Below are 12,106 nucleotides of genomic sequence, written 5' to 3' on the forward strand. Positions count from 1 at the left end.
CTTCTGGAAAGCCCCTATTACCAGTGTAAAACAGGCTTTTACCCTGTAAAATACCTTGAAGTTTTTGATATGTCCAAGCTTTAACTTGCAGGACCCAGTGAAATAATTGCTGGTGCTGGTATAGTTTTCTAAGAACTCTCCATGCTGTTGAGTGGTTTTTACACGAATCTTCATGCGCTTTTTGATGACTTAGAATCTATGAAAGAATCTGAAGTAGATCAGAACATCTACAGGTTTTCTGAACTCAGATTTACTGCCGTGTGCAGACACCGATGAGACTCAGAACTGCTGTGTCTGTCCTGTTGCTTGCTTGGAGCGTGTAGGGTAGCACAGCCCAGATGTGAGCTGGGGAGAAGTCCTGGAGACACTTTTTAGTTCAGGAACTTTGAATGGGGGAGACGGAACAGCATAGGGCACCATAAATACAATTGATTCTACAGGCTTAGCCTGGATATATGCTCCTCTGACCCCGCAAAAGTGGATATAGGGCTGGGAGCTTGAAGCAAAGTAGGGTTAGAACTGTTTCTTACTCTCAATGGTGCTTTGTACAAATGCTTAGGTGCTATACAAACAACTGTAGTAGTTGAGCTAGGAGTAACTGAAGCCTCCTAACCAGGAAGCTACTTCACTGAATCCAAAGGTTTCCACCTTCCTTTTATAACAAGACCTCTTATTGCCTCACTAGATATGTGCACACCTGAAAGTTCCCAGCTTACCCCATAAAAAGAACCTGTATGCTATGGTTTAATGCTCAGTCCCGCAGAATGAATGCTGCTATCTGAATCAGGTGTTTGGTCAGCAACCCCAGGGTGCAAACGTCTGGGTCAAGGTTCAGATTTAGTTTAGATTGGCTCGATTAGAGATTCTACTGGTTTGTCTGAGAACAGTGAAGTTACTGTGTCAGATATTCAACATGAAATGGTATTTGGAACTGCAGTTGGAACACTGTTTTCTCTTCTTTAATGTGGGAGGTGTGGCTCGGAGGTGAGCAGAGGGCTGGTGCCAAGTAGCACACCTCTCAGTGTTGAGCCATTCCGCTTTGGAGCTGGAGATCAAAATCTTCTTTCTGCTCCCTTTATTTGTATTTCTGTTTATACACTGGGATTGTGTGCATCTGAATGATGGCTGTTGTCAGTGTGTGTCAGGTCTGCTTGCTGATGCTTGTGTAATCTGATGGCTAGGGCATAGGGCTGGGAGCACAGATGTTCAGGGTCTGACTTAAAAATGCGCTAGCAGCAAATCAATGTTTGTAGCTGCTTTCTTACTCTGAATTCAAATGTTACTTACCCCTGTAAAACTTTCTGTCTCATGAAATGCCTGAAAAATGCTCAGTTTCAATGGTAGTGTTCTTGATGAAGCGTTCAGCCTCTGCAAAGGAGGGGAGAGTACTCAAGGCATCTTTCTTGAAGAAAATAGCGTAATGCATTTCTACTGACAGACAAGTATCTCCCAATACATGAGCATGCCTGTGGCTGCTGAATTACTCCTGATAGAGGGCTCTACATTCAAGACCATGATAAAGTTAGTTCAGCAAAAAATGACCAACTAGAAAGAGCTTCAGTGCATTGTATGCCCTTACATTGTGTAACCTATTTTGAGAACAGAAGTAAAAGCCTGTTTTCCTTGAATTCAGAATAGGGGAATTCTGGGCAGGTATGCACTAGGCCTACAGATGTGCAGTTCTGCCTGTTTTTCAAGGATTTGTAGCATCCTTTTTCCTGTGGTAAACACTTCAGCTATGAAAAGTGGTGCAGGCACTCTAATAATGACCTAATGTCCCCTTTCCCCTTCCTTTATCACTTCTTGTCTTGTAGTATTCAGAGAGTTGTAGTTTTTGTTCTTAATGGGCTTAAATGACAAATCTAGTATGAGACATGAACCTTGGGTCTATAATGGATATACCACTGCCCAGCCACCACTTCTCTCACTAGCAACGTTTTTACCTCTGAAGAAGAATCCACCCCTTTGCTCTTACAGGTTGGCATAAGGACTGGTGACACCTGCGCAACTGGAGTTTTTCCATAGTGGTGCACACTGGTCTCCAGGCTGTGACTTTCAAACACAATACACCTTTGTAACTCATCTGGAGTTTTAGGTGGTGATTGTCCTTGGAGTCATGCCTAAGCCAGTCTTCCTTTTAACAAAAACTCATGTTTCCTCAGACTCTTTCCCTTTCCCCTCCCTCAAGCCCATGTTTAGTTTGAGTACTAGGAAATCTGGGATCACAGTGTCGCTGCTGACTTCAAAGTTCTTTAAAAATTACAAATTCCATTTACTTTCAAAGAGCTTGAAATCCAAGTTCAAGATGCACGTTTTCTCACACTTTTTCATGTCATTTTTTATTAACAGATTAGTGATTAGTTTCCCCTGTTTACCATTCTTTAATCTGTTCTTCATTTTCAGCTCTTCCTCCAAAGCCCCCCAAACCAATGACTCCAGTCAATACAAATGGAATAAAGGACAATTGCAGTTTCTCTCTGCAGGAAGCAGAGTGGTACTGGGGGGACATCTCAAGGTAAGCAATATTACTAAAATATTTTAATTACAATATATTAATATGTGTTATTAAAAATAGAATAAGCCTGTTAGAATTCAAAAGAAAAAGAACATGCCTATTTCAGGCAGCATTTTACAGGACAGAAACCCTTTAGGACTATACTTGGCAAAGCACCTAAATGAAAGTATTTGACTGGATTCAGGACTTGTGTTTAAGTTGTGACTGTTCTGGTTCAGGTATCGCCAGTCCTGGTGACAGTTATTTTGGGTTTCTAAATTTCTCCAGATACACAAAGTCTTTAAAAAAGAGAAAATGATTTTGTTCAAAAGAAAAGTGCTTCTGCATGTGCTAGCTGATAAGGTTTTGTAAGCATAAAACCCTGGGATGCATGCAGTTCAGGAAACTTTCAGTAGGAGGCTTGCTCAGAATAAAAGGAGTTGCATTTTTATTTTTGATTTCTTTAACATTTGGTTAAAATTGCATCTGTATTAATTTCTATTACATGGTGGTATAAAAATAGCTCTTACACATGCTAACCATCACCAGCTATACTGAGCAGATGATACAGGCACATACCAAATAAATGAAGTTTTACCTCTTAAGGAAACCCTTTTCTATGTGCTTGAGAGAATAGATGGCTTGGGTTAGGTTCAGAAAAAGAACTGCCAGTTTTTATGTACTTAATAGCATAAAAGAGCTGAAGTATCTTTTTCCCTCTTAAGGCACTTCTGAAGAGTCTAGAATTTGGAACTGTAGGGGGAAATATGAGCATGCTGGGAGCGTGATCAGGAATTGCTCAAACTTGTGCATGTAATACTTTGAAACACTTTGTGAGATAGAGGCAAGAAGAGTGTTTTGTCGCAGTAGTTCATTGAAGTTCTGAGAAGGGAAATAAAGTTTTCCTATCTTTATTGTACCACGCTTATCTTTATAAAGGAAACCCACATAGCTCTTGCTTTTGAAGGTCCTCGGCAGTGATATTTTCTGTTAATTCTAAATCGAAGCAGAGTGGCAAAACCTGACTACAAAACCCACTAGACAGGGTTTGTTTAAAACTGCTCGATATTGGTATCAGTTTATTGACTGTAGATTTGTTCCTCAATTAGCAGTGCACGTGATGGCAGGAGCTAATGGAGTACAAATCACATTAGAGTGGCTTTATTAGACTAAAGTATGATACACATGCATGTAAAGATGGAATTGTTTGACCCTAAGTTGACAGCCAGCAGGTATGGACTGCATTGGGCTGTTAGGGCAGGAGCCGTGTTCTTCAGTTAAGAACTTGCACTGAAAATCTTGTCACGAGCTCCTGGATGCAACTTGCAAGCCCAAACCCTTAGATCATACCTATCCATTCAAAAAGGAGAAGGCCATTTGAATTAGCTAGGTCCAACCTGTAAAATGTTCTGAGACAGGTAAGTGGATATGTACATGATACTTTATAGGAGCCAGTTTTACTAACAGAATGGTTTTCAGGTAGCTAAATCAAAACTAAGGCTATCTTGTAAGAGTACTTTTGTTCCTTAGTATTTGAACAAAAAAGCTGCTGTTGAGTTTTCTTTGTAAGATTCAAGTAGGCTTCCTACCTCACTTAGATAATGTTGAGACTACCTGATAAACTTTAGCTTCCAAATGATTGTATTAAAAAGTACTTAGTGCTTCTAAGAACCTGTGAGGGAGCTGTTATAAAGTGAGATATGTAATCTGGGTGAAATGGTCAAACCTGGCGAGACACTTAACTCTTCAGCTGAAATAATTTTCTTAATGCTTATGGGTACTTGCTTTCACTAAAAGATTTCTTGATTTAGCTTAAAGCTCTGGACTGAGTATCTTTTTGCTTCAATTGTGAATGAGGAAAAGTTGCACTGAAGCAAGCAAGGTTGTAGTGGTTTAAAACTGCTGTAAATAAGATCAGAGTTAAGCTAATAATGAGTCTCTTGAGACTAAATCTGTGCTAAACTCTAGACACCTTTGAGCTATGATGCTAGAGACCATTTCTTAAGAGGTCAGGACAGGCTTCTTAAAGGGCACCTGTTTCGAGTGTAGACTTTAAAACCTGAGCAGATTACACGGAAAGGTTGTGAACTTGGAGACACAGCCACTACTGTTGCTTAAACAGAGACTTCTTCCTAAGTGGCAGTTGGCTGCAACTGCTATTTTTAGTATAACTACACGAGTTCAGACTTGCTTTAGATGGCCTGAAAGACTGGAGAGCCTGAGTGTGAAAGAAGATTGCCTGATATTTTGAAGATTGAACTCCTTACGCATGCTAGTGTTACTGGCTCCAATATCGATACCTGTAGCAAAGATGGTCATGACCTTAACGCTTCTAACTTTGCCTTCCTTTCTCTTCTCCAGGGAAGAAGTAAATGACAAATTACGAGACATGCCAGATGGAACATTCCTGGTGCGTGATGCATCAACTAAGATGCAGGGAGACTATACTCTGACATTACGGTAAGCATTGAGCAATTGTCCACACAGTAAAACCCTGAGTAGCTAGTTGCTATACTAGTGACAGCAGTGGCTGTGTAAAGCCGACGTGACTCAAGTTGAGAGATGTTTCCAAAGGTACTGAAGATCACAGAATGAGCAAATAAATAGCCAGGTCTGATAGTCTGTTCTGTGCACTGAATCCTGTCCCTTGCTAAACAGTAAGGATCTCTGTGTGGATTACATGGGACTCAGGGAGGAGAGCCACTCAGTGCTTCATAGTTTCAGAACTGCTAAGGTAAATGGTGTTTATAAGCTAGGGCTTTGATTAATGGGAGCGTGTAGAATATCTCATCAGCATGCAGCTCTGGAGAATTGAACACAGTGTCTTTGTAAAAAGAATATCTTGTGCTTTCTGATCTAAAGTTTAGGAAATACTGAATTGGAGCCATGTTGTTTTCTTCATTAAAATTGTCCGCGAGTGGCAGACTTCCCAGAGTTGCCCCAGCCCCATCTACTGCAGTTAGGCACAGACCTCATGTGACTAGCTGCCTGGTGCCTTGCCCAGCCTGTCCAGCCGCTTGCCTCTGCCAGGTTCCCAAGATTGGCTGTTAGAGGCAAACAGGTGAGGTGCATAAGCCACTGCCTTTGTAGCACACCTTTGGGAGTTACTATGATATGGTAGATATTTGGTCTTGCCGTGAAATTCCGTTGTCTTAATGGCAGGTTTGACCCCAAAGGTGTAGTTTAAATTCTGCTTTGACTTCTGCCGTGAAGTTCACAGCTTGTGCGCTAAGGTTTGGCATGATTTGGCTATTTTGCTGAACGCAGATGTCTTTATGAACCAAAATTGAGAGTGCAGGAAGGACAGGATATTACCTAAACAGTCTGTTGGTGAAAAAAGGAAGAAATAAGCCCTATATTTGTGGAAACCGCTAGAATGTATAAATCTGGATAATGTAAAGTCCTAAACTTAAAACCATCTTGTAATCCTCAAAGGATTTTGTTTAGGTTTGTGTATCCTGTATTAGCATCCATAACTCAAAAGACTTGTTAATCACTGTATAAATGTATACTCAGTTGTATACTATTAGTGACCTCAAATTGCAGGAAATTGTGGGTTTGGGTTTTCACATGGCTCCTTTACTCAGCCTTCCGCATCCTCCTTTTCCCTTGCAAAACTAGGTCTTAAATACCGTAAGCTGGCTCTGGAATGAACGCATAGGAAGAGATTTACTTTGGGCTTTGCTCCTGTTCAAATAACATCTGCTGATAATTCTGTGTGTATTGACTCTTAAACTACCCAATGGAAGTATGTAAAGAATCACAATGAAGGTGTACAGTGTCAAAGCCGCTTGCCCAGGAATTTCACTGGTGTCTCTGTTAGCAGCCTTAGTGTCAAAGAGGGATAGGAGGTACACGGCAAAACCTCTAAATAACTGACCACTTTACAGGAAGGGTGGCAACAATAAGCTGATAAAGATCTATCATCGGGATGGAAAATACGGCTTTTCTGATCCACTGACGTTTAATTCAGTTGTGGAACTGATTAACCACTACCGCAATGAATCTCTTGCTCAGTATAACCCGAAGCTTGATGTGAAGTTGATGTATCCAGTGTCCCGGTACCAGCAGGTAAGATCTTCATTGGACTCCAATAACTATTAGTGCAGACAAGAAAAAAAAAATGCAAATGTGTGTATGATTCTGTTTTCTCTATGTGAAGCCCGATTTTTTTTTTTAAACTGAAAAAAAGGTGAGTTTTCCCATTTGACTTCACTTTGCACGTAATAATGGGACTTCCAAATTGCCTGGCCATTTAAACTTCTTCATTTTACCAAGTTTCCGGTCTCCATCTGAGCAGTCCAACAGAGAAATGAAACCCTGACATGCAGCAGACTTGAGCCTCTCTGAGAAGCCTTTTTTTTGTTGGTGTGGGGTTTTTTTTGGTTTGGTTTGGTTTTTTTCCCCTTGGACCCTCGTGGACCCACAGGGCACTGTTCTAGACAGTGTTGCCCTTGAAGCACATATGAGCAATGCAGTTGCTTGCTGTGTGCATAGCCATCTAAATTTTTCAAAAATATTTTTTAAAGTTTTATTCAGCAGCCCAAGACAATATCCTGCATTAAGGAAAAAGAACTGCAGAGCTCTTTTTTTTTTTCGGGGGGGAACCCAAAAAACTCTGATCTTTAACTTCAGATTCCAAGCAATTCACTTCCTCCTTTCTCCAACAGAGGATAGCAATCCTACACCTAGGCTGCTGTGTGGTTTTGGAAGCTTAGTATTTTGGCATAGTTCTTGGTGTCCCATAGTTCCGGTTCCTACTGTCTGTAAACTGTAGAACTTGTTACGTGGAGGAAGGGGGATATAGATACGGTGGTTTATGTTCTGTAGATTATAAAAATGATGCTAATAGCTGTAAAATGCAAATGTGCATAAGTGGACAAATGAATACTCTTAAGGAAAAGCTGCTTTGCTTGAAGACTTAATAGCTTTTTATATGTACAGGATCAGTTGGTGAAAGAAGATAATATAGATGCAGTAGGTAAAAAGCTTCAAGAATACCATGCTCAGTATCAGGAAAAGAGTAAAGAGTACGACAAATTGTATGAAGAATATACCAGAACATCACAGGTTGGTTCTACTTTAGCTATCTGTAGTCTGTTTCTTGTTGTCTAAAAATTAAATTATTTCAACCTCTTATGGATAATAAAGGTCAGAAAATACAAGGAAAAAACCTCAGTAAATTGTGGAATAGAGCAAGGTGGTTTCAAAGTTGATGGAAACACAGTGAATATTACTTGTTGCTGATAGTCCTTCAGGTATGGTGTAGGGCAAGAAAGAAACAGGAGCTGAGCTTCCTAGTGTAAGGTAGAGCGGTGCAAAGGCCATCACCTACAAGCTTTGCACTGCAGACTTCTTCTTTGGCTGCTGAGTATTTCCAGTTGCTGTATGCTGCAGTGAGAATTGAAGAGGGGTTTGTCCAGGTTTTTTATGAAGCCACATTCAAATCAGACACCAGATATTATGCATTAAGGAAGTGTGAATACAGTATTTGGGCTGCTTCTTGTAAAATAAGATAGTTCGTATATGGGGAGGAGATTTGCTGGCAGTCTTCCTGCAAACTAAGATGGAAAATATGACTAAAATATTTGAGGGGTTTGCAGCCTAATAGAGAGCATCATGTGGGGGAGGAGGGTGGACTCACAGGGAGTAAGTCTTCCCTGTACTTGCCTGACTTTACTCGGACATTTGACTAAATTTAAAACTGATTAATCACATTTTGAATTGGGGGGGGGAGAAAAGTCATCTTCTCAGTCAATTTAGGGAACGTAATTGAGTCTTGCATTGTCATCTGTATCATGAGCAAATGATGAAAGACTCTTTTCTTACATAGGAAATTCAGATGAAGAGGACCGCAATTGAAGCATTTAATGAAACTATTAAGATATTTGAGGAACAGTGCCACTCACAAGAGCGATACAGCAAAGAATACATTGAGCGATTTCGCAGAGAGGGGAATGACAAAGAAATAGAACGGTAGGCTCTCAAGTCGTGTTTGCTTACAAGGAAGAACTAGTGTCCACATTGACACTCCCATGAAATTCTTTTATGTAATATTGCATCATATAAAATGCTTTGTAAACTCAGTATTTTCTCTGAGACCTTCCCTTGAGGTGTCTGAACCTTCAGTAAAGCCCTCTTCTGACAGGGAATTGCATTGTAGACAGAAGAGGTGAGAGATCTCTGGATTATTCTCTCTCATCAGTAAAGCAAGATACTGTGATGGAGATCAGGAAATAATAGTTGCATTTGCTTATCCCATTCTATTTGGATTTGCTCAGAATATAATTCAGAAAAATCTTTACTTGTAAACTGCAAAATGGACATAGATCTGGTAAATCTCATGCTCCGTAGTCACTTTCAAAGATGAGTCTTTAATTGCTATTACTTGGTAATGGATAGTGGTCATCTAATAGAAACTCAGTAAGGACCTCATTTGAAATTGCCCTTCTGTGAAGATCCTAGCAGAAAGCACTGTATCAGGCCTTTGAAGAAATGCCAGGTGTAATGCTTAACTTAGCACAGCACTTTGAGTCGTGGTAGAGTAACCTTAAGGAGACTTTGACTGAAACAGTTACCTTTAACAGTCTCAGTGTGCGATTGTGGTGCTTCATTTTGATGAAGGATCAATTAACAGGGGAAATATGTAATTTTCCTGAATTGTACCAAACTTGCAAACTAATCTTGAATGACGAGATGAGCAGTGTTACTTCCTGGTAGCTCTTGATCAGTAATTGAAGTCTGCATTTGAAATCTTGCTAGTACTGATACCTATGGTGGGATTGCATAATTGATATACCAAAAAATGAATCTGACAGTGAAGGAAGAATCTGTTTTAGCTTACCCTCCTAGAGATAACTTGTTCCTCTGCCAGAAGGAAATGTATTAAGGTAAACTGAAGATTCAAACTTTGCAAAAGGGTGGTAGGCCTTCTGGCAGTAGGTCTTCTGGCACTCTTAACAGTCATTTTCTTGTTAAAATGAGGGGGTCAAAGGGAGGAGCTGCTGTTACGGTAGTTTTTGTGATACTTTTACATAAGCGCTACCGGTAAGGTTTAGACCTTCTAGACTGGTTTGACCTCACCTCTCAAATATTACACTCATTTGCAGGATAATGATGAACTATGAAAAATTAAAATCACGCCTGGGTGAGATCCACGATAGTAAAATGCGCCTGGAACAAGATTTGAAGAAACAAGCTCTGGACAACAGGGAGACTGATAAGAAAATGAATAGTATCAAGCCTGACCTAATTCAGCTCCGCAAAATCAGAGATCAGTATCTTGTGTAAGTAAGCCTGACTTGTACCTCAGAATAATGTCTCTGATGAACCTGATTAATGATTGTTTCTATCAGAATAATGGGAATTTAATTTTCTTTTCATAACCAAAGATCTCTGAGTGCTAAGGTACTACATTCTGGCGTGGGATGTCTGAGTAATTGGTTGGTCTCTTCATGATTTCATTCCTTTATTATGCTGTTGTCAGACTTAAGAGCCTGCCACAACTAGGTGCACATTCTGCAACTCATTTAAATAAAGCATTTCAGATAAATGAGTTAAAACAAAACCTGTTTCTGCTGCTACAACAGAGGTTAGTACTTTTTGTGCTGGGTGCAGCAGATGTTGCTTGTACCCACCCTTGGTTTCACTGATACCCGTTACCCACCTCCTAATGTCCTTGGGCTAGACTCGGTGCACTAAAATTCTGGCAGAAGACAGAGGGAAACACACTATCTCAGATGGTGATGTTAGGAGGTTAGAAGAAGCCAGTGGCAGTACCCATTTTGTTTTCCCAAGAGACGCAGGCAGCTGTCACAATTTGTGTTCTGCTTCCTTTCTGGCCTGCACTGTCCAGAGACAACACCTCTTCCTCAGCTCTACCCTCCTCTTTCTCCATTTAAGAGGTTGCTTCATGGCTCCTTTTTGCTGTGTCCAGTAAAGGAGGTAGTTCAGAAGATAATGCAAGGAAGTGCTTTTATGGAATCTCTGGTCTTTCTGTGGCTTTTGCTGCTGGAGAACGAACTAAGCTCCATATTGTTTCTTTGTGAGACCTTGTGTCCAAGCTTCAGCTTGCTCAGTAAGAAAACACATACATGTACCCTGAAGTAATGTATTAATGCTCTCTTCTTCTGGCAGATGGCTCAATCACAAAGGGGTGAGACAGAAGCGAATAAATGACTGGCTGGGGATCAAAAATGAAAATATTGATGAGTAAGTGTCATTATACATATGATTTTACTGAGAAGTGTTCCATTAATAAGTGTTTTCTTGTGGGGGTTGATAATACAAAACACCAGTTTCTCAGTAAAGGACTGTAGGAAAAGGAAGGACTGCAGAAAAAGGGAGAAATTCTCTAGGGGAACTGCATGTCATGTGAGACAGTGAATCTGCTGAAACACTTCGGATTAAACAAAGTTGCAAAAATTAAGTTCTGAGTTGAACCCTTTAATATATGTCCATCAGAAACCTGACTTCCCAATTTGAGTGTGTTCTGGTATTTCCTTGAATGGTCTCTGCAAAAATAAATCACTGTATTTATTAACTTTTTTACTGACTACTGGTTAAGTTAACAAATTTATCCTCTCTTTCAGCACGTACTTTGTGAATGAAGAAGATGAAAACCTGCCACATCATGATGAGAAAACTTGGTTTGTTGGAGACCTCAACCGTATCCAAGCAGAAGACTTGCTCTGTGGGAAACCTGATGGAGCATTTTTAATTCGAGAGAGTAGCAAGAAAGGATGTTATGCTTGTTCTGTGGTGTAAGTCTGTTTTCCTTTTTGTTCTCACTACTAGATTCATAAATCTCTACCACAGCCAGGCCTAGCCTAGGCCTACCCATTGGAACATGTTGCGTGTTTGCAGGAGGACTAGCATGGTAAAAGCTTTATTGCAAAAATGTACTTTGAATGTGCAATAACTGTAGTCCTAGCAGTCTCTTCAGTCACCACAGTAGCTAGTACAAAATTCTGAAGTATTCCAACTTGAAGCTCTACCGTCATAAGTGAATTAAGGCCAAATTCTCCCATATTCTTCCCGCCAAGGAACACATAGGAAGAAGAAAAACAGGGCTGTAAAGCTGTAACATCTTCCGTTCTTATTTTCAGACACAGCCACATCTAGATACGTTCTCTTACATGTTTAAGATAACAGTGATGCTTCAGAGGGGACATTTGTGAGCAGTGGTTTTTATGACATTCAGAGCCTTGCATTGATTTCTTGTGTTTCACTTCATTTTATGCTGGTGTAATGGAGGTCAGAAATACTGATTCCATTATCTAAAAATCCTTCAAGCCTGTTGTGGAGTACTAAAATGGCTTTCACAGATTTATTTCACATGAGGTTAATTGCTTCTGAAAGCAAGTCTGAGAAATGAATATGTGAAGGTGTATCACCTCAAGGTAACTGAAGATTGTAGTATCTGCTACCTTCGGGATACTGTTTGTCACAGTCGCTAAAAGCAATGGGTTCATCACATACTTTTGCTCAATTGGTATCATACTACAAGCTAGCAAAGGGGTGGCATAACGTAACCTGTTCCTACACGTGACTGGGATTGTAATATGCTCCAGTACAGGGATTACATAATACTCGATCTTTCTGGCAGATAAG

The 12,106-nt window shown here is 40.2% G+C and overlaps 1 protein-coding gene across 2 annotated transcripts in view; it reads left to right on the top strand.

Annotated features, from left to right (window-relative positions):
- PIK3R3 (phosphoinositide-3-kinase regulatory subunit 3) overlaps window positions 1-12,106 on the top strand; it is an 83,023-nt gene that overhangs the window by 63,352 nt on the left and 7,565 nt on the right. For both annotated transcript variants that reach the window (XM_075759519.1, XM_010309574.2), the window contains 8 exons: window positions 2,404-2,515; window positions 4,856-4,954; window positions 6,385-6,565; window positions 7,439-7,564; window positions 8,328-8,470; window positions 9,604-9,780; window positions 10,631-10,705; window positions 11,086-11,256. In XM_075759519.1, coding sequence (XP_075615634.1) covers window positions 2,404-2,515; window positions 4,856-4,954; window positions 6,385-6,565; window positions 7,439-7,564; window positions 8,328-8,470; window positions 9,604-9,780; window positions 10,631-10,705; window positions 11,086-11,256 — 1,084 coding nt within the window. The remainder of the gene's footprint in view (window positions 1-2,403; window positions 2,516-4,855; window positions 4,955-6,384; window positions 6,566-7,438; window positions 7,565-8,327; window positions 8,471-9,603; window positions 9,781-10,630; window positions 10,706-11,085; window positions 11,257-12,106) is intronic.

This window comes from Balearica regulorum, chromosome 8, assembly GCF_011004875.1.
Source record: "Balearica regulorum gibbericeps isolate bBalReg1 chromosome 8, bBalReg1.pri, whole genome shotgun sequence".
Taxonomy (NCBI): domain Eukaryota; kingdom Metazoa; phylum Chordata; class Aves; order Gruiformes; family Gruidae; genus Balearica; species Balearica regulorum.